Genomic DNA, 25,662 nt, shown 5'->3' with positions numbered 1-25,662 from the left:
TGTTTACAATTCTGCAAGGGTTCTGCCTGTGGCAATACCAGAATCGAGACGCCGGCAAATAAAGGACAGACAACTGTAGAAATAACATTTTTGGTTTAGTGTTTGCAATTTGTTTTACAGCTCATAATGAAACACTGTTAGAGATATGCTACATTCATACATTTCTAGCAAAATGCACTTTTAAAAACATAAGGCACTTCAAGATTTCCTAAAACAAATGCTCATGATGATACAAATTCAACAAGAGGGCTGGATGAGAACCCTTTCTACCCTTAGTGTTCAGGTCAGTAAAAGATCAATCCTCTAGTCAGGCAGGCAAATGAAATAATCAATAGAAAGGTTTCCAAGCCAGAGTTACTGCTGTATTAGTGTGCATTCTGAAGTAGTCTATTTGAAGTATCTTCAGTCGGGGAGGGAGGGCATGGTGTGAATAAGATGCATTAAAATAGTTCTTTGAACAGGGTAACAAAGACACATTGCAGGGATTAAGTTTCATTACTTTCATTGGATTAAATTCCTTCCATTCATTATTGCCAACAAGAGTAAGGAACAAAAAGGAGCTGGTTCTCCCCTCCCTCCCCCCCACTCCCATTATAATTCAACACAAGATTTCAAAGACTTAAAATGACCAGGATAGAAGCCCATGAAAAACTGCATCTGGCCACTTCAGAGTATGTTTAAATATTCATTACTGACTTCCTCAAGTCTCACCTCTTATTAAAGAAAGAGAAACATAAAAGAATTGGCAACTGTGTAAGTTGCTTCCAGTCAAATTGATATTTTGCTTCTTTTTAACACGACCCCACTGCTCACATTAAGTACCTGCATTCAGAAAGGCACCAGCAGCTCCCCTTGGCAGAGAGGCGGCGGGGCAGGGGATGAATGCAGGCAGGGCCCCCGGCCCCGCGGGGAAGAGGCAATGAGCAACTTCACACGTTTGTGTCTCAGCTTAAGAACAGTTTCAAAAGCCGGACGTGCTGGGCTGCTGTAGCAACAAGGGGACTGATACCAAAACACTGACTGAAGACATCACTTGGAGACGCATCTGTAGGAACTGAAATCCACTATTTAAAACTCACAAAAAGAGCTCCAATGGTGGCAAAACCACTGTCTACTTCTCAGGGCTCCCGAGAAGGGGACGGTAGGAACTAGTCCCTACCATCCATCAGTGTATTTTCAAGTTGTGTCTTACCTATATTATTGCCCAGTACATTTTCCAGTCTTTGGGGGTTAACAATTGCTGAAAAACTTGACCCTTGGGAGCTCAGTACCTTAGGCACTGTGGTACAAACCTGCATCCCTAGTCCTCTCAAATCTACCTCCAAGGGAAAAAAAAAAACCCCAACCAACCATTTGTTTTTCTTACAAGGCCTTGATTGTTTTAAATTCTGACTTACTTGAATTGCACTTCAAAGCCCAGCAGCAAAAAGAAAACTTGGTAGCTATATTTGGGAATATATATATATAAATTTTTAAGAGACATTTTATCAAGTCTAAAAATGCATAGAGATATCAGCTGCATAAGCTGTCAAGTTTTGACCCGGCTACAATGAAGAAGCTGTGAAAAAACATTAGCCTATTAACTCTATTAGAATTGGGGTGGAAATGGGATGCCTGTTCAGTTAGGAAAGAAAATGCAGTTAAGGATGGAGCGAAATTAGAACCAGCCACCACTGGTCTTAGCCCGTCACACACAGACACGCTACTGTGCAAACAGGAACCATGGTGAAATCTAACTTTGTGAAGTGAAAAATGCATGACTTCAAGACAGCTGCTGCTAAAGAGAAGAAAGGAAGGTGGTACCTCATGGCCCTGAGCTTAAAAGATCTTGAGATCTCAACTTGTGTGGCTCACGTGCACTGGCAGAAGAGCCAAGCTCTAGATCACTCAGTTGCTCACTACTGTTACACTAGCAGCCAATTTAAAATCGTGGCTCTGCAATCAGTTTACTGTCCTTTAGCACTGGTATGAGGACATTCACTTGGGACGGGAAGAAGCACCTGAAAGAGGAGATGAAGAACAAAACACCGGCCACTCACTGATCCCAATTTAACTAACTGCATGCAGTTGGTTTCTCCCAAGATCTGTAGATTGTTCTTCCAAGCAAACCTCACAGAATTTCCTAAAGTGACATCCAGTTGCTTTGCTTATTGTGTCTTAAAAACGTACTTTAAAAAAAAAAAAATCACTTGGAAAGGCACAGAGAGCATGCGATTTAGTTCCCTGTGGACCTGTGCGTGTGGGGAATCTTCAGACTAAGTTGCAATGATTAATAACAGACGGGGTGCTATTTTACAGCCAGATCATTTCTTTCAAATTCCAGTTCTCTCCAAAGGAAACTGGGGAAAATGAGCAGTGCTGTCAAGGAAATGAAAGGCAAGAAGTTCAATCTACCCACCGAGACAGACTGGAACGTACAGTTTCACACACCTTGTTCTTCAGGTCACATTAAATGAAAAACTGTAGTCTAATAATAATTAAAAAAATCACTAAAGCTAGTTACAAAGAGTAGAATTATCAAAGTGCTTTAATATATAAAGTGTCAAATATAATTAAACAGGACCATTAACACAGAGCTGCCATCAGATATTCAAGTAGGTACATGTGTTTTCCGAATGCAGGAGAGGAGCACAGGTTTTTAATTTCCCCCATAGGGCCAAAGTGGGTTAAGAAAAGTTTTTCTTGTTCATTCAGCTTCTTAACACAATGTATTTGCTCTGCTCGTGCATTCGAAGGCACAGTTGGATTTGCTCTACCTGAAACTGCATCAAAAGGACTGTCTGCCATTAAATACTAATGAAGGGGCAGCTCTCAATGAGCAAAAGACACAACAGCTCCATAAAGTAGATTTATAGATACCTGTCAATTCATAATATTATTTTTTTTAAGCTATTTCTTGAGACTTAAAAATTCTGAGCTATGTTCTGCAGCCTTCCTTTAAACATAGTTTAAGATAACTGAATGTGCTACTTGAACAATCCAACAGCCTGCCAAAGCCATTCTAACAAGAGCAAACGCAAACAAATAAATAAGGAAGATGTTTCAAAACCACCTCGTGCAAGATGCTCAGACAACGCGCCTTAGCCTCCCTGCTGGCTTTTCCTCTCATGTTATGAATAAGAAAAAAAACTTGATTCTCCATGGCACTTCTCCAGGGTACTTCCAATTCAGTAAGCTGCTGCCTACCTTAAGCAGATGACCTTAAAGTTGGAAACTAACGCTGTACCAAGCATAGCAAAGCTAGATGCAGCAGGGGGACATGGTTGTTTAGAAACAAGAAGTGTCAATCAAGACCTTTCCTGCAATTCACAGATATAAAAGCAGATTTGCTCCAGTAAGCTGAGACTCGAAAACATGATACAGAGCATGACATCTGGTCCCTCGCACAGGCATGTACAGCCACAAGTCTGAAGTAATACCAAGTCTCAGTAGAACAACTTGTCTGTTTTCTGAAGGCACCATAAAGACAGCAACACTCCAGGTGTAGTGGGAAGAGGCAGAGTGAAGAAAAATAACGAATATAAGTCAGGATGAGACACTAAGAGCAGCTTGGTATAACAAGGGAGAAAAAAGGTGGCTCAGTTCTATGACGGCTGTAATGTGTAACAGCACAGAGACACTACACCTGTAGGGAAAGGAAGGGTAACCAGCTTGGAAAAATCTACTCCTGAACAAAAAAAAACCCCAACTCCCATTTTTAGTGGATGGGTGTAAAATCTGTAACTGAGATCAAAGGAGACAGCAAAGAATCAAAACGCTACATAAAACATTGGGGTCCACACATACTCACATGGCATCATTAGCCTGTTTCTGATTTACCACAGTGTTAAAAGATCTGGACAGTCTCCTTCGCTCTGCAGGATGACTGAAGTCCAGTGAAGTGTCATATATTACAACCCTTCTCAATCCGCCAGTGAGAACAAATCCCCCTCCCCAGCCTGTACGAGGGAGGGGGGGTGTCTCCCAGACAGCAGTTCCTAACAACCCCAGGCACCCTACAGGCAGTATGCCACTGAGTTAGTTCTCTCAAGTAGCACTGCACCAAGCAAGTCTAGGCTTGCTAAGATGTTCTGCCCCTTACATGGACTTAAGGACAGTTTCTCATGAGCCCTTGAGGCCAGAGGCTCAAGCTTTGCTCTTCCATTATTGTTTTTCAAATACGTTTTCCTTCCAGTCTTCTCCTCTTGCTCCCTGTTATCCCAGAAGGACTTTCTGCATCCTGCGCGCAGCGACACTGGCTTCATCCTCAGAGTCAGACTCGCTCTGGGAAGTAGAGCTCTGGGAGGCAGAGCTGCAGGGAGAGGAGCACTCTGGGGAGCACAGGTAGTGCATCAGCGGGAGGCGATACTTCCCACAGAAGTCAACGAACTTGATTTGTCTGACACAGCTGTCGAAGTAGACACCTGTAAGGGCAGAGAGGACAGTAACAACATCATGAGACCCCGTGTGGAGAAATCTGTAAGCTGTGCAAGGTTGTTCCGTCTGGTGCAAATGCCTCAAATTAGGATTTAATTAATTGACACAGCACTGGCTGTAGAAGGACAAGGGATACTGGAGGGAGAGAAGGGACCAGGACACCTATGGAAATGTGAAATTTCTTTTCTTAGCAAGAAAAACAAAAAAATCCCGTAAAACTGCATCTGGTAGGTGATTCAGAACAGCACACTCTACATGAAAAGACACAGGGCAGCTACTTCCAAAGAATTCAGCGATTTCTTCTAACCATTAGGGAGAAATCTTCAGGCTGGGAATTTGCAAACTTCTTAGATGTCAAATTAATTCATCCGCTCTATTTTCAAACTTGTAAAACCTCTTCTACCAGCTAGCAAAAATGCGTTCACAAATAGACCTTCATAGCTCTACTTTTCTTCTGCTTGAGTGAAGCCACCATGCTGAGCTTGGATGCTACTTCCCATGGCAACAGCGTTGCTGCAACACACAGTTACGTTCTCTTCCTGTCACAGCAAGTGATTTTAGACACTGACATTTTCAGAAGTTTCCAGCAGCGTTTTAAGTCCTAGCTGGTTTCGAGTAGCTTGTCTCCTGCAGTGCTAGAGCAACACTGCAGGACTGTGCTAGTTCATAAGGAAAAGTGAAAAAGCACAAAACCAATCCACTGTTACCCAAGCTGTGCAAAACTCCAAAAAAATGAAACATTTCTTTCCCTTCCAACACAAATTCCAGTTCTTCCACCTTTGCTTACAGAGCATGCTTTGATATTGCCCCATAAGGAGGTAAGATAACAGCCTGCATTATGACTGCAGGGTAGATAATAATTAATGATTTTTTTTCTTAATCTTCTAAAGGCTAAATGCGCATATCATTTACTCTGGATAAAGATTAAGCATTAAGCCAAATTAAGGCCAAGCATTCTAGGCTTTTCTATGAAGTCCTCTCCTTCCAGGAACTACACGCTAGTAGTCCCAAGCAAGAGCTAAACAAGTAGCTCTTGGTAACTGCCAAGCACTATGGGCTCCCTCCTCTTTTCCACCCAGAAATGAAGCTCGCTGTTCAGCAAGAGTGCGTGCAGAAGTTCTCCTGTCCACTACTTAGTCTGAGTCTATTACAGTCTGAGCTACTTCAGGGCAGACAGATCGGAAACTTCAGACCGTAAAAGCATAGTGGAGTGCTGGGATGAGCTGCAAAGCCTCCAAAAGCAGCACTCTCTTACCCTCCCATGCAAATACAGTAAATCAGCACTACAACTTTGAACGTTGTGCCTAAGTGAACAAGGTTCCTTAAAGAGAAGTTTTGCAGGAGACCTGGAGCCAATGAAATACAGCTAGAATTTGGATGCAACAACACATCTAACCTGACTGAGCTACTGAAGTCATGGCAAGTCAGAGGGAAGGAAAAGCCATCAGGTAAAAGCAGGAAGCAGAGCAGTGTGGGTGAACTTACCCCCGCATTTAGGGTTGGGACAGTTGCTGGCCAAGCTCAGATACCGGACAAGATTCTCCGGGAGATCGCTGGGAGCGTAGGGAACGTTGCGAGTTTTAATTGTGCGTCCGGCCAGTTCCTGAAGGCTTGGGGGATTGTAGGTCAGGTCACGGACAAAGCGAACCACCAGTGGGTTCCCACGCAAGCTCAGCTCTTCCAGGTGCACCAGGTTAAGGATCTCTCGAGGAAGGTAAGTCAGCAGGTTATTGTGCAGGCTAAGGGAACGCAGGGAATGCAGCCTGGGGATGGAGGCGGAAACCGAGTCAAGATGTGCAAGCAAAGTCATTCCACAACCACATTACACGGACCCAATTATTCTCCTCTCTCCCACCAACTTCTTTTCCGTTGTCTTTGCTTCCATTTAAAGCATAAATTCACGCTAAAAGAGCTGCTGTTACTCCAGCACAGACAATGCCCTAGAAAACTTGGCCCAGTTCCGGAATGCTTGTTAAAGAAACACAGCCTCGAACATGCTGCTGTCCCTCCCGGTATTCCTGCCACATCCCCCCCAAAAAAAAAGGCAGCACAGAACAAAAGTACACAAACTGTGCTTTCAGGGGAGATAATGTTTCCTTGTACCCACTGAACCCACCAAGAACGGTTCCATGCAATACTTGGAATAAGTCACCTGCTTTCTCTCATGCATTAAAGATGATCGCTGGTCGGCAGCCAGCCCTGGAAAACCCCGTGTTTTCATTGCTTGCGGCTGCACCGCCTCGTGCTGCGATACTGCTACATCTCCAAAGCTAAGCAAGGTTATGCCAGGCTAGCACCAGCACAGGGGACAAGCTTCTTGGCTTTTGGAGGAGGTGCTCTCCTCACTCTGGAAACACAAAGCAATGCTCCAGCAAAGCGTCCAGGGACGCTCTCAAACCAGTACAAGTTACAAGACGACTGGAGTCATTAAACATTGCACATCAAATTCCAACTCAGAAAACCCTGTGCTGCCATCCATTTGCTTTTGGGGTTTCATCTACACACTGAATTCTTCACTTCCCATCTTATGCTACCCATACAGAGTTTGCAGTGTCTTCTTTCCTCTGTTCTGAAACAGATAAAGCAGTAACTTATCCTCTATGGCTGTGCTGTAGGATTTAACAAACACTAAAACATGATGAGATCCTAGAGCACGAAATGCCGAAGGAACACAGGGAATGGTGCAATACAAAAGCAGACATAAAAAGGCCTTGGGTGAAAGACAAAACAGACCAAGCATTCATCACTAAGGAAATGGTAGCACAGTAGTTATCTTTTCTGAGTTGCCCAGGTACTTCTCAGGGCTCCCTGTACAAATCTATTAATTCACCTTAAAGTGTACACTTAGTGACATTTTTTCTTTCATAACCCTTTGATTAAGTTTTCCATATTATATATCCATGGAATAGAGCACATTGCACAGGGTTGTGTCCAGGTGGGTTCTGAATATCTCCAGAGAAGGAGACTCCACAACCTCCCTGGGCAGCCCGTTCCAGTGCTCTGTCACCCTCAAAGTAAAGAAGTTTTTCTTCATATTCAGATGGAACTTCCAGTGTTTCAGTTTGTGCCCATTGCCCCTTGTCCTGTCACTGGGAACCACTGAGAAGAGTCTCACCCCATCCTCTTGACACCCGCCCCTAAGGTATTTGTAAGTATTGATAAGATTCCCCTCAGTCTTCTCTTCTCCAGGATAAACAGACCCAGCTCCCTCAGTCTCATAGGAGAGATGCTCCAGTCCTCTGATCATCTTTGTAGCCCTCCACTGGACTCCCTCCAGTAGTTCCTTCTTGTGTTTCTTGAACTGGGGGGCCCAGAACTGGACACAGTACTCCAGGTGTGGCCTCACCAGAGCTGTGTAGAGAGGGAGGATAACCTCCCTTGACCTGCTGGCCACACTCTTCCTAATGCCCCCCAGGATACCATTGGCCTTCCTGGACACAAGGGCACACCGTTAGCTCATGGTGAACTTGTCCACCAGAACTCCCAGGACTTTCTTTGCAGAGCTGCTTTCCAGCTGGTCCTGGAATAACCCCAACCTGTACTGGTGCGTGGGCTTATTCCTCCCTAGGTGCAGGACCCTACACTTGCCTCTGTTGAACTTCATGAGGTTCCTCTCCCCCAGCTCTCCAGCCTGTCCAGGTCTCGCTGAATGGCAGCACGGCCTGCTGGGGTATCAGCCACTCCTCCCAGTTCTGTATCATCAGCAAACTTGCTGAGGGTACTCTCTGTCCATTTGTCCAGATCATTGATGAATAAGTTGAACAGGACCGGACCCAGTACTGACCCCTGGGATACACCACTAGCTACAGGCCTCCAACTAGACTCCGTGCTGCTGATCACAACCCTCTGAGCTCTGTCGTTCAGCCAGTTCTGAATCCACCTCACTGTGCACTCATCTAACCCACACTTCCTGAGCTCTCCTATGAGGATATTGTGGGAGACAGTGTCAAAAGCCTTTGCTGAAGTCAAGGTAGACAACATCCACTGCTCTCCCCTCATCTCCCAGGTGCTTTTATCCATACGTGCAGAAGAAACAGTTCAAAGAGTTAATTACAGCTGGTGGCTGATGACAGTAAATACTCACTGTGCCAGCTGAGGTGGAATGCTCTGGATCTTGTTGTCACACAGAACTAGATAGCTCAGAGAAGGCAGGTTTGCTAATTCAGGTGGAATTGAAGTAATGAAATTCCCTCCAAGGTACAGAAACTCTAAACTGAAAAAGAAACGAGAAAACACTGAATTATTTCATTAAGGTCACTTCCAGTTCCATTTAACACTAGGTATTCTCACCTCCTGCATTTCTTAAAGAAAACTTACAGATGACTATGGATGAGATAATTTGCTGAGGAGAAAAAAAAAAAAGCTGAGTTGCACATCAAAATTACAACAGAGCTGCTGTTTCACAACAGATAATGTTGAGATTTACCTCCAGCCTCCTGCAGTCACCACTACATCTGTAGGTAGGGACTGGACAACTAAGCATTCCTACACCAACCCCACAAGCTCGTACTTCCAAGGAAGAACAGCCCGTGCACACAGGGTCTGCAGCACTGCCCCAGCTCCTGCTGCAGCCACTGGGAGCTCTCAGTTTCAACAGGAGCAAAGCAAGAGAGCAGTGGCTCTCCCTGAAATTCTTAGCCCTGCACAAGTGCTAGTCACTCTTTACGGTATCATTTGACTCCTCAGTGACTAACTGCAACCTTTCAGCAGAAGTCAGAGGCATCCAGTCCTGTTTTGATACAATTCACACACTGACAACACTCAGAGGGCATCTGAGTCACGCAAGCACACGCGTGCGATTTCTCAGGTAGACTGATTTCAGTATACTGAGGTCACGGAGCCCAAAGCTACCACAAACATTATCTGGGCTTAACTGCAGTTTGGGCCTAAATTAAAAAAAAATAAAATTCACTGGACATCCTGTGAAAACTCAGTGGATGGGAGACAGGAAGAGAGGCACTATATCCTTTCTGCCAGGTTGAGCATCCAGTATGTGCTGTGCATCTCTGCCCTTCTAGGAAGAAAAATTGGCAAGTACTTCTCTTTGACATAACAGCTTCAAGTCCCCATTTCACAGGGTCAAATAGCTTTTCTCCCCTGTTCTCGGGTGTTGTCTGGAAGAGGAGCAAAGGCAGGTTCAGTTTGGGTACTTCTGGCTGGGAAGGGACACCATCGCTAATCACTGTCCAGACAACACTTTTCCCCATGCCTGAAAAAGGTGGATCCCACGGTCCTGTCCACAGGTGCTGGTTCAAGATCTCCCACATGTACTCAGGTCAGCTGCCCCCTCACATTGGCACATTGGCTCCCTCTGATCCACCAAGCATTCCCCGTGGGTCAGGGGCAGAGAAGTCATCCAGGCTCCATCAGCCTTTCTTTAAGAACAGCTTACAACCTCCTTGGAACAGGAGACGCCTTCATCTCACCCCAGCAACTGAGAAAGGCTATGGATACAACTGGCAAAGAAACACACAACCAAACCACCCAAGAGATGGTGGTCGACCCAACGAAGGTCTGGACCTTACAACTGTGCCACAGCAAGTGTGGAGCACCAGAGAAGCTCCTCCCTGGGGCTTCCCCTGGGATGAAGCAGAAGAGCAGTAGAAAGAGGCTATTTCGTTCAGTTCTTGCAAGAAACTTGAACCCCAAAGATCCAATGACAGCATCTGCTTGGGCTACGGGGGCCACTAACACAGCACAAAGGTCCATCTGCCCAACAGCAAAGAACAGAACAACAGACCTCTGCAACACACCAGGAGATGCTCACAGAGCTTAACTTCCCCCGCATTCGCTTACCTTTTCGGAATACGTCAGAGGCAAGCTAAATAACTGAAATTTGACAAAGTGAGCACAAAATTAAGCCTTAAACTGAATTTGGCTGTATGAAAGGAAGTAAGTATACTTGCTTCAGCTGAGAGATCAAGTAGGACAGCACATTTAGAGTTTATTCTGAACACACAAGAAAATACACAGGCAAAAAACCACCACCAAAACCCCACTGCTCAACAGTAGCCTCTCTTCTACACAGACAACCTGTAGGTGAGGAGTGGGCGTACGAGGAAGGTTGCTCTGCAGAGACCACGTCAAGGGGAGATTATATTTAATTAAATTTTGATCCCCTAACAAAGCCCTGAGTTTTAACCAAAATTCCTCCTTCAACCTCCATTGTTTCCCAAAGTGGATTTAGGCTGCTTGGCTCTCATTAACTGCTGACCATACAATTCCTAGGCATATTTTAACTCCATGCCATCACTGGAGCCCACACCGAAAACTGCTGGGCACGGGAATTCTAGTAACGTGGATTTCAATGTTTAAACAAGGTTTAGATATGCACAGGTCTCCACTTCCCAGGAAAAGTGAATAATTAACTCTTCATCCTCTACGTTTGAAGACAATAATGCCCATAAGGCCACACTGCATAAAAACACATACTACCAGGGAAGGGAAGGGGAAGAGGGGTGCAAAACATATAGTAAAAAATGTTTTTGAAATTCATTTTAAGGCATGAAATGCCTAAGTTTCAAGAGCAGCAGCTTTCAAATCCATTCTTTGTAGTCTGTGTAATGAGAACACTCAGTTATATCAGCTAGGATATAAAGCTCCAACATCAGACTACAAACTGTCTCTAACTAAAAATCTACTAAATAAGGTAACTCCTTCAGTGGCAACAAAGGGCTGCTTAAAAATTTTTCTCTTTTTACCTATCTTCTGAGTCACCTTTTTGGGGTCAGTAGACTAACAACTCACTGGGCCCAGTCTAGTATAGCAAATTCAGACTTTCCAACATCAACTTAAGATATGAATTGGATGGTAAATTTATTTAAAAAGCACAAGCAGGAGGTTTTGAAACTATAAAGAAACTTATTTTAAATACAGCAAAGATATTTTTACAGCTTCCACTGAAACACTGCTCAGTAGGCAAAAGAAATCTATAACTCCCGTCCCCCAAACACAACTTTCTAGAAAGAAGGATCTCATCTAGTCTTGGCTGAGCAAGATGGAAGAATTAATAACAGCCATTTCTGCATCAAATTAAAGTGTCAAGAATCATTTGAGCAAAGCTAATCACGACAGGCCAAGGCAATGCTGGCTCTCAAGCTGTCCTACTCGGGGGACACTTTGCTGCTCAGTAAGATGAGCAAGAGCACTGCAGAGCTCTGCCCTCCTCACAAAAGAGCCCCTCTAACAAGGCAGTCCACAACGTTTACCACAGCTTTTCCACAGCAGAGACGGGTCTGAGCTCAGTGAACACTTCTAACTAACCTTTCACACCAAGACCCAGTTTGTCTGACAATCATTAATCTGCATAGTCATTCGGACCAGCCAGCTGAGGTCTCGTGCATCGCTGTGTACACAGAGGGAGAGCTGGAATTTTTCTGTACTTTCAAAAGTCAGTCCAGGAACTTAGAAAAGCCAGACAGCAACCAGCCTCGAACAAACATAAGCTCAGCTCCTATTTTTGAAGCTAGAATAAGTGACGTACTTCCAACCTGCCACGCAGGCTCTGGCTGAACGAGTTTCAAGGGGGCACAAACACTAACAAAATCCATCCCAACAAAAACTGAAAAAAAAAAATAAAAATCCATTTGACAGAGTAACTAATGGGGGCTGACACTTTCTCTCCTGCCTTTTAGCAATGTTTACAAACACCCTGATAAAAGGGCAGAGTCCCTTTCAGCCAGCCTCATACCCAGCAGGTCCCTCGCTCCACACATCCAGTACTAATTGCTGCGAGCAGCAGCCACGCCATGCCCGTCGCTCCTCTCTGGCAGGGGATGCCACACCGCCGGGCTGTAGGGTGGCTGGGAAAATCCTTTTACATATAGGAAGGGAGCGGGGAAACGCTCAAACAACCATGAATCAATTCAGGTGGTGGTGGCAAAGTTTAACACGCCAAGAGACTGTACGTTCTTGCTTGAGTATGTCTTTGAGGTTTCCAGATCATCATACACCACAAAGCAAATCAAAAAGCCCCAAAACACTCAGTAAATAAGAGCCCACTCTGAGCACTAGAGGTATTTCTGATACCCTGTCAATTACAACGACTTTCATGGTCATGTTTCAAGGGGAGAACGTCTTCTGGCACGGAAGATACCCAAATTTTCAATCCACCCTGTTTGCCCGCAGATGCTCCTTTGGATAAAATTTAACAGCTGACATCAAACAGATGCATCTAAATAGATAATCTAAAATGAAACAATGGAGCCTGAAATAGCTCCAGGTCTTTTTTAAGATAAACTTTTTAGCAAGAAATTTCCAGGGCAGTTTTGAGGCTCATGCAAGGGAGGAATTTAAAAGCAGCCCACAATACACTCCTGTTAACCCTGTTCTACGATTTGCTAATTCCTGAGAGAACCGCACAGCCTTTGCTGACACGCAAATTGAAGATCAAACGGTCGTCTGAAAACTATTTGCAAAACGTTTGAAGAGGGGATGAAAAAGGGAGGCAGCAAGCAGATTTCCTAATGCTGTATCTTTATCAAAGCTTCACTTGCCGTTTTTCCCACACTGGAACAGCCGTTCTTAAGCGTATGCTCATCTAACGTGCTTAATACTACCCACGAATAAAAGCAAATACTCTGGTTTTCGTTGCATCTAAGCCTTTACACAAAACTTGGATGAATCCAGTTAGGCATCTGAGGCCTTTGATCCCAGCCCTTGCACAACTGGGCTTTACCAGAGGAATCCAAGCAAGAAGGAAAGGAGCATGCAGAGCAGATACCTGGAAAGAGCCTGGCTCTTTTACAAGCTCTTTCCACCTGCTCCTGGTCCTCTACTGAGCGTGAGAGTATTAACTACAAGAGTAAGACTAAACTTGAAATTCACATCAGGAGATTCAAGGTACCAACTGCATTTCACGAAGTTCTTGAGAATTTTTCCCTTTATGGGACACTTGCAAGACGTTTCCCCAAGCGGGCACACTGATGAGGGCAATCCATGCACCCTTAAGCCAAAAGCCACGGCTGGGCAGTGAAGATCAGAGCTGTATTTTACCAGACTTGCCAAAAAAAATTTGTCCAAAATGGGCACAAATAGATGCCCCTTAGCGCGTGCCCAGCTGGATCAGCAGAGGAAGGATACACCCAACCAATGCAGCGGTGGGATGTCCACACAGATCACAGTTCAGGAGCTGCTGGGGGCTGTGAATTGAGTCTGAGACTGACTGACCATAACATCTCACACTGAAAACACAGCAAGGTCAATGCTGGAGGAAGAACTACAGAAAGATGACACATCTACGTATGCTAAGTTCATCTTTTATCTGGCAACAAACAGGAAAGCAATGCAGAGAGGGCTGCTCTCATCCATCTGATGCATTTTCTACTCTAAATTCACAGCAACAGCCAATGCTGCAATTCAGGTCTTGCACTGTACTGACACTGCTAGCTGACAGCAACTGGGGTGGTGAGCATGCAGAAGGAGCCTCAACATGATTAAACAAAAGCCCACACTTACCTTCTTTCTCAGAAACTTAAGAGGCTGATGCAGGTCACCATAGACACTTATGCTGGAATTAGGAGGAAAGAACATTGCATTTTCCACAACGGTTCCCTAATGGAAAACATGAAGCCAAGGCTATTCATCCTTGGTGCCAGCATGCTACGACCAGCATCACCCTGCTGCCACCACCAGAGCAATCATGATCATCCACTTGTGAAGCCATTTGAAGGAAGCTTCAAGCATTGGAACGTCTACAGGTGGTCCCTTCTACAACAGCCTAGGAGGCAACTGATAATCAGGTGAAAGCCACACATGTTCTGCAGGATCTTGCACTGCACATAGATTTGTGTGGGCAAGGATAGGACAGTTGGCCGAAGCTGGAAGGAATAAGACAAGACAACAGCAGGACTGGCTGTGGTTCTTATTGCTGTTCAATAACTTGCCAAATCACTAGGAACATGCTAGGGTAAAGTTTCTGCACAAAATGCCTGACCCCAGCTTGCTGCAGAGTTATGGATTTATTATTTTCATGTGACTAACACCACATGGCATCCATCTCTCAGTCCAGAGCCTTTGCATTTGTAATTGCCAGCATGCTCCTTCTTCAGCAGATCAAACCCATCAGCTTTCTATTCTTTCAACTTCACCACATAGACTCCTTACCTGCAGTATTCCTGGCCTTCATTAAAAGTGATGCGCTACCCCTTCAGAAACTACAACAGGAAACTGTATAGGGTGCAGAGTAAAGAATTATCAAGTTATCAAGAATTTAACAACAACAAAAAATCTCATCAGAGCTCAGACACTCCCTGGAAATATAAATAGTATTTCTAGATCTCCACAACTCTGCTCAGCTCTATAATCAGTGACTGGAGCAAAGGGGAAGGGTCACAGGAAGAGGAGAACTGCTGGCCTCAGGAACTCTAGTACCAGCAGGAGGAACGTGTCCAGTCAAAGCGCTGCCTGCATTCCTCTGTGGTCTCAGAGACCACGAGACATGAGAAAAATTTCTTTTATGGGAAGTTGGATATGGAAAAAGGCTCGAAGTCTTGGCTTGCCAGCAACAGCGAGACGGACACTTGCAGCTTGAGCTGTGAGGTTAACAGAAGCCCCAACACCTACACCAGGTCCCACCTCCCGCCCAGAGTTCAGAAATGAACAGATGTCTCCACGTTGCCCTGCCACAACAGCTGGCTCTGCTCTGTCCTTGCTTAGGCTTGTTTTACCCACTTCAACACTACGCACGCTCATGTTGCGGACATCTCTCTTGTTGGCAGGTGGGAGGAGGGTCTGGCAGCAGTTTCTCTCCAGTACATTATCTGGTTCCCAATGAGTAGGTTCAGGATTCCCTCTGGAGGAATATTAGATTATAAAGTATTCTTTTCTCCCAGCTCTGGCAAGCAAGCGTGCTGCTGCCTTTTGTTACTTAAGCAGTCCCAGATGCAGAAGAGTCACTGATGGCCCAGTGGTAAAGAAGCTGACAACCCTGGTGGAGCACAGATTCGCTATCTTGAGCTAAAGTTCAATTACATTATGGCGGCACGTTAGCAGAAGTTCAATGAGTTAGCAGTGATTACGCGGGCAGCAGACACAAGGTGGGTCGTCTAGTTTTTCCACCTGACACATCACTTTGTAACGATAAACAGACAGTTCAATAGCTTTGTCCGCATTTGCCCTCTCGGAATTGTCATGCTGGGGTTCGAGCATGACCAGCCCAAGAAAAGCTGCAGGACAGGACAAACAGGAGCAGGCCAGAGGAACACGGCAGAGTAACCATGCGGCTGTAGCTTGACAGCGGTGCAGCACAAAGCACAGCACTCAGCCCGCTGGGGCACCATGCTATGCAGCTTGGTACCTTCCCGGGGTCAGCAGCACAACAAAAAGCAGGGCTGAAGTTTGTTTTCTTGGGGGAAAAAAAGAGAGGGAGAAACCACAACCACAGATGAGAGCATGTAAGCAGCAGCAGGGAGTCTCTGCCTCAGAGGTGGGCGCAACAATCAGATCCCAAACACATCCTGGATGCTACCAGGCACACTATGGAGGCAATGTGGATCATCCCCCAGGCACAACTGCCCTCCTCCATTGGCATCCTCTCCCATGAAGTTGGTGCCACTGTCCTCATTTCTTCCGTTATCCCTGAAGCAACTGCTCCTGAACAAAGAGAAAGCTGAGGTTCCTCCTCCTCATGGCAGCCCCAACCCATGACACAGCCCAACTTTGCCAAAAAGGGCCTGGGCATTCTCTAGAACTCAACATGCCTCACAGCATCTCTCAAACTTAGCTTAACACAGCATTGCTCCAGACCCTCTAACAGATGCACGCTGTGCCATCTTGGCAAAAGCCCCATACCCAATTGTATGATATTGCAGTGGACAAAACCATTTCCCGACAGCACTCAAGCAGTTCTGGCACCTCCACCTTGGACCGTAGGAGACAGCACCCCACATATAACATCCTGTGTTTCCACTGGACGCAGTTCTGTTGAGCCATCAGGACAAATCCAGCTACTTAGGGTCAAGGTTGCTGGAATTTGTGTAAAGAGAGGCTGCCTCTGGCAAGTCCCTTGGCAAAGAGCTGGAGTGAAGAACATTCAGACCCAAAGCATTAGCACAGAGCCACACAGGGACTACTGTGAGCCTTGAGGAAGCAGCAGAACATACCAAGGTGCCCATGTATAACACACAACTCGGAACACGGCCTCCGGCTTGCCCAGGAGGATGGCAGGCTTCAGAAGTACCTCTCCCAGGTCAATGCAGGCAGTCAATGCCCAGTCTTAGCTAAGATCTGTTCCCACCCCAACAACGTTCCTAACTGCAGTGATTCAGATATAGGTTTCTCTGTCATCGGCCTGCGGTGGTTTGATCCAGCCCCAGAGCCAGATGTACCACTGCACCTGAGCACAGCCTCAGGCTCTACACTTCAGAAGATCTGTCAGCTGATCTGTCAGATCTGCATGAGCTACATGGGTGGAGAGAAATACAACAAAAACCCAACCTTGCCAGCAAGCACCCTGACGAGACTGGAGCTCTGTCAGCAGAAAGGCCCTATTGTTTGCATAAGCCACAACCAGATCTTTATTCTCCTGAGCAGTCCATCGTGCAGCCCGGAGCTGCATGAGACCAGGGGGTCTATTTTGCTCTTGCCTAGAGATCTTGTATTAAAGCAACGCCACGGAGTACCTTCTGCATGTCAACACTCATACCAACCACACTGTCATCAGGTGAGCCTCCCTGGCACCAAGGCAGCCCAAGGACTAGGACTAGGTTGCCCAGAGAAGTTGTGGCTGCCCCCTCCCTGGCAGTGTTCAAGGCCAGGTTGGATGGGGCTTTGAGCAACCTGGTCTGGTGGAAGGTGTCCCTGTCTGTAGCAGGGGGGGTGGAACTAGATGATCTTTAAGGTCCCTTCCAACCCAAACCATTCTATGATTCTATGAAATCCTGGAAGAGTTGCCCATGTGGCGAGCACAGAAGACCCATCGTCTCTGCCTGAAGAGCGGCTTTGGGTTTTGGTAACTCAACCTGACGGAGGGGGAGAGAGAGACACGTTAGCAGCAGCGGTGCTTGGAGACATCTGAGGCTGCACAAAACCTACTCCCCGAGCGGGAGCGAGACCCGGGGCGTGCTGCCGGCGGCACCCGGCTCCGCAGCCAGAAAATCAGGTCGGGTTTGTCTGGCAGCCGCCGGGGCTTTTCTCGTGCCCGCGGGCAAAGGCCCGGCCCCGGAGGCGCGGGGGGCCCGTCCCGCCCGGCGCCCTGCCCTCACCTGCGGAGCTCCTGGATGTCGGGCGGGATGTCGTGGAGGCGGTTGCCGCCGAGGCTGAGGCTCTGCAGCCCGCGGAGCCCCAGCAGGGCGGGCGGCACCTCGGCGAAGCGGTTCCCGCTGAGGTTGAGGACGCGGAGGGAGCGGCCGAGCGGGGCCTGCCCCAGCCCCTTGGGCAGCGAGCCGGGCCCGCCCAGCCGGTTGTTCTTGGCCAGGAGCGTGTGGAGGCGCGGCAGGGCCAGCAGCTCCGCGCCCAGCTCCGCCAGCCCCGTCCCGCTCACGTCCAGCACCTCCAGCGCCGGGAACCACTGCGACAGCCCGGCGGGCAGCGGGCCCCACAGCCGCCGCGGCGACAGCACCAGGCGCCGCGCCTCCGCGCTGCGCCGCGCCGACAGCTCCGCCGCCAGCTCTGCCTCCGCCGCCACCTCCGCTGCCGCCACCGCCTCCTCCTCCTCGCCCTCCTCCTCCTCCTCCTCCTCCTCCTCCGCCGGGCCGCGCCGCGCTGCCTCCGGCTCCAGCTCCGGGGCCTCGCCGCCCGCCGCCGCCGCCGCCATCCCGCTCGCGCCGACCGACGTCCGCGCGCGGCGCCGCCGCCCTTGCGTCACCCCGGGGGCTCCCACGCCTCGCCCCGCCCCGCCCCACCCCGGAATCTGAATAGCCCCGCGGCCCCACATCCCCATGCTCGATCCCGGGCGCGCCGCCCACCGAAGCCAGAGCGGCCCCCGCGGCGGCAGAGGGGCGAGCGCTGTTATGCAGGTTGCGGGGCATCCGCGGGCTGGCGGCGGGGAGAGAGGGAGCTCCGCCGCGGCCCCGGAACGAGCGTGCGAGGGAGGCGCGGAGGCGGGCCCGCGGGGGGCAGCGCCTGGGGGGAGGCCGACGGCACCGCCGCGCCCGGCGGGGGAGGTTGTCGGTGCTGCTCCTGCGGGACCGTTACCCACCCCTCGGGTCACCCTTACACCCCCGGGTGACCTTACAGCCCGCTCCCGGCCGGCCTGGGCAGGCGGGCTGCTGGAGAACCGCTGGGTGCTCGCGGGGGGCCTAGAAATGGCACCGGCTCCCCTGGGAGTCTGTTACACCAGCCTCACCGCAGCCGGCCGACGCTAAAGCTCTGAGTCCCTCTAGCTGAAAAATTAAAAAATAACCTTCCTCCTGCCCTTCTCAGTCATCGTCAGGCCCCGAAGGAAAGGCGCTGCCTGTCCCGCCTGTGCCCCAAGGCCTCCCTCTGTTGTGGGTGCTGGCGGCAGAGCCTGGCCTGTGGCGTCCCCGGCCTTGCGGGTGGCCGGTGTTTTGTCTGGGGTTTGTCCGGCTTCGGTCCTTGCAGGCCCGCTGCTGGTGGAGCGCCAAAACAGAGGTGCCTGCCCAGAAGTACCTCGGTGTACCTCCTTGTCCAGGTGTGAAGAGACAGCTTTAATCTTAAACTAGGGCAGTGGCAGGAGCTAATCCACAACACCCAAGTTGTTCAGGCGAAAAGGCCTGAGGCAGATTACAGACTGATACGGAGCTGACCCCGGTTGTACCACACACAAACGGGCAACTCGAGATTCGTGATTTCAATTCATCGCCCTTTAGACACTGGTTAACAGGGGTGTAATCAGTAACTGCCCACTGGAAGAAGCAACAGCAATGTGTGATGACAATGAGAAGATTCATTGAAGCCCAAGGGAACTTTTGCTCTGACAAAGTCCAGGCTTAAGAATCAGACTTGCTTCCTTGTGATGCATAGAGGAACCAAAACGAAGGGAGCAGCCATCCCCCACCCAGTTAAAACACTTCGTATACACAGAAGTCTCTGTCATGTCAGAGTGGAAGAAACGCAAACAAACCATGGTTGGCTGGTACCAGCCAAGAGTTTAAAAACAATGTGTGAAGCAGTAACGATGCTGAGTTTGAAGGTGACCAGAATACTGTGGACGAAACCCACAGTCCACTTGTCCTTCCTTCGGTGCTCCTATGAACTCTGGATTTTACCACTATGAATATTTTGAAGCGATAGCTCCCGTTCCTGAGAGCAGGGAGTTGTCAGGGCTGTGCCCAGCCTTCAAGAAAGGGTGTGCCGTAGTGGGTGGGAATGAACAGGTCACCTTCCATTGGACTTGTTTCATTTGTTTTATAAGTCTCTATGGATTCACAGGTGAAACCCCTGATGTGAACCCAGAGGCAGCCGCATAAGAGCAGACACTGTACCAGTATAGTTATTTCTTTTCAATACAATTTTGCCCACTCTATAAAGGTTGTGCTGCTCCAGCTGAATCAGGATGCTTTGTGGGAGGTCTTAGGTAAGCACAAGAGTAAGGTCATCTGGGTTTTGCTCTTGCCTGGTGCAGTGCTTTAAGCACGTGCTCTCCCAAAGTTGTGTCCTGTGAACTGGTTCAGTTTTTTTCAGGAACTGAGCCTTGTCATAGTGAACGGGCAGGGAATGCCACAGTTAAGACTGCTTACGCAGCAGCTGGTACATGCTAAAAGGCCATTTGGTGCGAAAAGTAACATGTTAAGAGGCAAGGTTAAATTTTTTTAAACAGCTTTGGAAGGAACATACCAATTGAAACAAAATAACCCAGCCTTCTCGTCTGTTGGACTGTCATTTGCACAGAAGAGCTCACAGCAGGAGAAGCTGCTAAGTCAGTCCATTAGAGTTACGGGGGAGATGAATGGTAAGGCATTATCCTCCCATTACACAACACCATTAAAAACTATTTCATTGCTCAGTTCAGCAAAGGTGACGTTAGCCATTCAGCCCTGTCTTCATACGGTCATATCAGAACCAGAAGGGGCCTCAGGAGGGTCACCAGCCTGTTCTTCCATCTTAGGGTAGGACCAGCTATACTTGCTCTGTTCCTCATAGCTGTTACTCTAATCTGTTCTTAAAATCCACACAGGGAGGAAGTCTGTGAAATATCAAGGAAGCGTCTTCCAGTTCTTTTCTAACCTTGACATTTCAAAAGCATTCCCTGATGTCTCATCTATGTCTGCCTTGACTGCTGCAACGGAAGCTGGTGTCCCATCTGCCACAGCGAGATGGGTATGTTCGTCTTGGTAGCAGTCTTCACCTGAAGACCAACTTAGAGCTTTCCTTCTTAACTGTGCCTAAGCTTTCTGATCTGTCCTTCTAAGTCACATTCTCAAGGTCTTTAGTTACTATTTTTACTTGCCTCTGGGTTCTTCCCACCTAATCCATTTCATGAAGGGCACTGCCCAAACCAGAAGGTGCTCCAGCTGAGGCTCCCCTGATGCCACAGGGGACAGACCGACCACCCCGTACTTCACTGCCTGTGTCCCTCCATATTCTTCCCATTCCACAAGGGTTTGCCTTTCTACCAGCAGCACGACCCTAAATGCACATTCATCTTGTGATCCATCACAGATGGAGAGCTGCTCGGTTTTGCTTTCCCAAGGGTACAGGTGGAGCGTGCGCTGGGGGAGCAAAGGGGGAAGAGTGAAAGGATCGTAGAGCAAGATCATCATTAAGAGCGTGTGGCTGGGAGGCAGGAGTCGTGGCTGCCAGCTGCATCTCCACCACTGGCTCGCCACGCGATTGCAGCTCTCCACTTCTCTCTGCTGTACCTCAGTTTCCCCAGCTATAAAACAGAGACAGTCGTGCCTCACATTCATCAGGCGCGTTGAGATTTGTGTATAAAGGCGCAAAAAGAGCCAATTTTTTTTTTGAAAGAGGAAAACAAGGAGTGTGGCTCATGAGAAATAAAACAAAATGTGTTATTTTTTAATTTTTGTTTATTTGGCAGTAATATCCAAACCCCCCTGCTTCAAAAAAATTACAAAATCAAGTAAAATAAGTGCACTAAGGAAACCTACAGAATACTGATAAATTTCACACACGTACAGGAGGGAATATAGAGGGAGGAGTGGGACTTTTTTGTTTGTTGCTTAAATTTGGCTTTTTGGAAAAAAAAAATGCCTTCCCTGCCCCTTGCAGTCTGTACAGCAATTGTCCCAGAGGGCACTGGCTGGAATTCAGCACTTCCTTCCCCAGCAGCCAAGTCACCCTGCAGAGGTCAGGGACCAACCAGCCTGCTGTGGGGTAGAGCCTGGGCATTGCTCACCGAAAGGCTGCCCTTCCCCTCGTCGCAGGGAGGCGAGATGTTTCGGTCCCCTTTGGGTACCGCAGCCCTTAGAACTGGCATCGCTCTCCACAGTTGCATTTCCCCTTTGAGGGCACAAGGAGGAAAAGGCTCCACGGGTGGCAGCCCTTTCCGTGGAAGCACGTTCGCTGCGCTCCTACCCCGCTGCCCAGGCTACCCTAGGGTTTGTCGTATGGCTGGTCAGAGCTCTGCTTGCCTTGCTGAGAGCAGCCCACCCCTCTGCCTTCAGGGCAAGCGCCTGCTCTGTAAACCTCTGCTGCCAGCACCCACCTCTCCCGCGTCCCCAGCAGCCATCCTCGTAGACCGCACGTCCACAGGAGACAGGAAGGGGACTAGAGAACATATCGCCTAATACAGCCTACAGCAGCCCTTCAGCCATGGGTTAGCCTCCCCTTCCTGCACATGCTCTGCTTCTCCCAGTTGGAGATTTTCCTGACTGGGCAGTAAGATGTTATCCCCATCCCGGGAAAGCCGTTAAGGCAAGCTGTTGTGTTTTCTCTAAGGCACTTTAATGATCCAAGGTGGAAGGAAGTGAGCTGGGAGGCACGAACTACCTTTCAGAGCAGGGTCGGAATAAAGCAAAACATTTATTAAAAATGTTCCTGTGACTCTAGATCCAGCACATGAAGCTGTTTTGCTCATGCTGTTGGGGAGGAGTGAGGGTATCTCTAATGGGTGCTCCTAATTCCACCAACCACTTCATTCAGTGCCACCAGAACACAATGACTCCATCCCAGTGCAGCATTGTCCACGCTACCCTTGGCTCCTGTGGACTCATTCCCCTCACCTTCACGGGTGACAGCTTCTCAAATCCAGACCCTCACGGGAAAAGAACCAGCCCCCTTCTGTATTTATCATGCCAAAACCTCCGAGCATGGCAGGGTAGAGTATGATTCTCACTGGAAATGTGGCACTGTGCCAAAGTCAATGGAAGTCCTCTGGGTTCACATCAGGAAAACAGCTCAAAGACCAGACAGCCCTTAACAAATCTGGCTCAAGGGTGAGACCACAGGAGGGACCAAGCTTTCTTCTTTGCCTACACTTGCTAGGTACCACCTCGTTCTTCCTCTCCAAGGAAAGCACTGTGCAAAAAGGGGAAGGCTGGGACAAAAGTCCTGCTGATCTTCACTCAAGCAGAACATGCTTTTGCAGATGCAAGTGGAGTTTCGCTTGAGCAAGCATGAGAGACTGCAAGACACCTGGCAACAGCTGCTGAAGTTGCTCACAAAGAGGAAGATGGAAGTCACAAGCAGGCATCTCGACTCAGGGTACGTGCAACTGCTTGGGATGCACAGCAGGGGCATGAAGGGAATGTGGGAACAGGATGTTCAGGTGTGCAAGGGTATGAAATACGTCTGACAACTGCAGGGGAAAATCAGCTGGGCTTCAGGCTACAGAGGTGATTGGTAACAGAACAGCATTTAATTTATCTCCAGGACCGATGCTCTGAGAAACAGGTCGGATGAAAATGGCCCTTGAAGGGATGTGAGGGTAGTCAAAGGCGTTCTGATCAGAGACACTGTGAAACGCATCAGTAATGAGGCTTCCCAGCCCTGGCTCCAAACCCTGACTTGGAATCAAAGAGTAATGCTGCTGCCTCACCCCAGAGGGACATGGAAAGCCCAACGTGATGGCCAACAGCCCAGACTTCAATGCAGTTAAGCATTTTAAAGAACCCTGCTAATGGGATTGCCTGGTGCCTCTGTCTCTAGACTACTTGGCACTTCCCTCTGCGCAATTTAGAGTGGCATAAGCATGGACTTTGAGCACATGGTCAATGCTAGCTAAGGGAGCAAGAGCTAGAGAGCTGCAGTGTCAATCTGTGCCTGGTGAAACTAATTACATCCAGCCCTGTCTCTTCTTCTCATGCGGGACGTTGCTGTCCCCAGTTGAGAAATACCCTGTAGCGAAGGGCTCACAAGTTGCTTGTGGTGTTTGCGGTGGCTGAGCGCAGTGTGATACAAACTGTGCATGGGCATTACAGCACTGTCAACAACAGAAACCCGCAGACTGGGTTTGCTTGAAAGATCTAGAGCTACAAAACATACAAAAGCTGAATTACTACCATAGGAAATAAAGTAATAAAAAACAAAACAAAACAAAAAGGGGGAGTCAGCATGTGAACGTGATAAGAAAAAAAATATGATAGCACCTCTAAGGAGGGGGCAGGGAGAGTAAGAGTGAGATGAGGTCAAAAGGAACCATGTTGTGTTGGAGCCCACAATGTACTGGAGGAGCTGCTGGGGACAGTCCAGTGGAAAGCAAGGAGGAACGTGCTGGAGTCATGCCAGCAGCATGGCACCATGACTTCCAGGTGTCACACCAGGCTGACCAGCTTTGAGGAGCTCGAACCAAAGAGGAGGGTAAGCAGGGCAAGGTCCTTGGCTAATGATGCCCTGCAGCACACGTGCTCAGCCACAAAGCTGCCGGGCATGTACTTCTGCAGCCAAGGCTGGTGCTGACAATTGCATCGATTGAAGACCCCCTTTTCTATCCAGCACTGACCTCCGTCCTTTCCCCAGATCCAGGGGAACAAGAAATCCCTGTTAGCTCTTGGAGGGAACAGCTGTCTGCTCTGGAAAAGGGTCCCAGAGGCTGCTGTAAGTCCCTCCCAGCCTTCCAAGGCCCCAGCAATGAAGCTCCCTGAACAGGTGGGCTCTGCTCCCCTTTCCTGGCCCCATTCTCTGTGTATTACAAAACAAATAACCCATCGCTATACAATGTAAATATCTGTGACTGGGCAACTGTGGCAGACACTTGTGCATACTGAGATCAGCACTGGAGGACAGGGCGGCAGGTTGGGCCCACCCTCCTGGGCTCCTCCGGTGTGGAGGCCCCTTACATCTCCTTGGTGCTCATTCTCTTGGTCTTCTCGGCCGTCTCCTAGAGAAAGAGAGCACAGAAGTGAAGCTCTGCACTGACACAGGAGCTGGCAGTGCCCTGAAGCCCTTGGTCCATCCACGGTGCCAACATCAGCTTATACATCAAATCCCCACACCTGTATTTGTCCCCACAGGCAACAGGGATCCCCCTTTACTGTGCTCCCCCTTCTACCAGAAGTCTCCAAGTGACAGAAGCAGAGGGAACCCCTCTAGCAAGGAGGGACTTAGTGCACGCAGACCTTCCCAGCCTCATGCTAACCTGATGCTTCTGCAGTTCCTGAACGTATCTAGCCAGCTCCTCCTCAGTCAAGTCTTGATCAGGTCGCTGTCTCTGAGCAGGCACCTTCTCATTCTTCCCTGCAAACAGAAAAGGAGTTCAGCGTTATCACCAATGGGGGATGCAAATTTCAGAGGCTGAACCACAGAGAATAAAAAGAGGCGGGTTGGTCACAGCACACCTCAAGCTTAGGAAAGCTTTGCTGAAGGAAGGTATGGGCTGGCTTTTTAGAAAGAGAATGGGCCTTGTGGCTGCCTGGGACTTCACAACCTGGGCACCCAGTCTGTCCCCGTCTCTCCCTCCCACGTGATAAATAACAAAACCACAAGGAAGAGGCTGCATATTATTTAAAAGAAGCACCTACAATTAGTTCAAACATCTTGGCCTCTTGCAGGGAATAAATGGAAGCTCAGTGCTATTCAAGTACAATAACTGATGCTCAATGGAGATGCAACTTGCTGATGTATCTGATCTGATTCTTTGGTTTCATTGTCCCCCTAACAATAACCTCTCATCTCTGCTGCTCTGACATGGGCAGAAAGTCAAGGAATTGTTGTCCTGTTGCATGCTTCTGCCATGGATGCAGGGAACAAAGTAGGCAGCAAGACCGGGTGTTGTATAGTAGCTTCGAAGGTTGTTTCTGGGGAGGCAGCAAAAAGAGTCTTATTTTGTTGCTTAACCTCTGAGACCTACCCACAGCTCCTCTGCCAGCTCTATTAGTAGCACAGTTATCTTTTCTGAGGTGAGTTCCTGCTGCCACAGCCAAATCTGGGCTGAGGTGATCCCAAAGC

The 25,662-nt window shown here is 48.5% G+C and overlaps 2 protein-coding genes across 2 annotated transcripts in view; both read right to left on the bottom strand.

The window, feature by feature from the left end:
- Positions 1-82: 82 nt before the first annotated feature.
- Positions 83-18,169, bottom strand: LRRC58 (leucine rich repeat containing 58). The gene is made up of 4 exons (XM_068417315.1): positions 17,619-18,169; positions 8,501-8,629; positions 5,902-6,179; positions 83-4,403 (listed from the first exon to the last, which is right to left on the bottom strand). The coding sequence occupies exons 1-4, from the start codon at positions 18,167-18,169 to the stop codon at positions 4,195-4,197; spliced, it is 1,167 nt and encodes a 388-aa protein (XP_068273416.1). The 3' UTR covers positions 83-4,194.
- Positions 18,170-21,326: 3,157 nt separating this feature from the next.
- FSTL1 (follistatin like 1) overlaps positions 21,327-25,662 on the bottom strand; it is a 54,813-nt gene continuing 50,477 nt past the window's right edge. The window contains exons 10-11 of the mRNA XM_068417462.1: positions 24,854-24,951; positions 21,327-24,595 (exon numbers count right to left, since the gene is read on the bottom strand). Of these exons, the coding sequence (XP_068273563.1) occupies positions 24,551-24,595; positions 24,854-24,951 (143 nt within the window). The 3' untranslated portion in view covers positions 21,327-24,550. The remainder of the gene's footprint in view (positions 24,596-24,853; positions 24,952-25,662) is intronic.

The sequence above is a fragment of the Nyctibius grandis genome, chromosome 23 (genome assembly GCF_013368605.1).
Source record: "Nyctibius grandis isolate bNycGra1 chromosome 23, bNycGra1.pri, whole genome shotgun sequence".
Classification (NCBI taxonomy): domain Eukaryota; kingdom Metazoa; phylum Chordata; class Aves; order Nyctibiiformes; family Nyctibiidae; genus Nyctibius; species Nyctibius grandis.
Note: the sequence above shows the minus strand (reverse complement) of the source record. Positions and strands in the feature narration are given on the sequence as shown.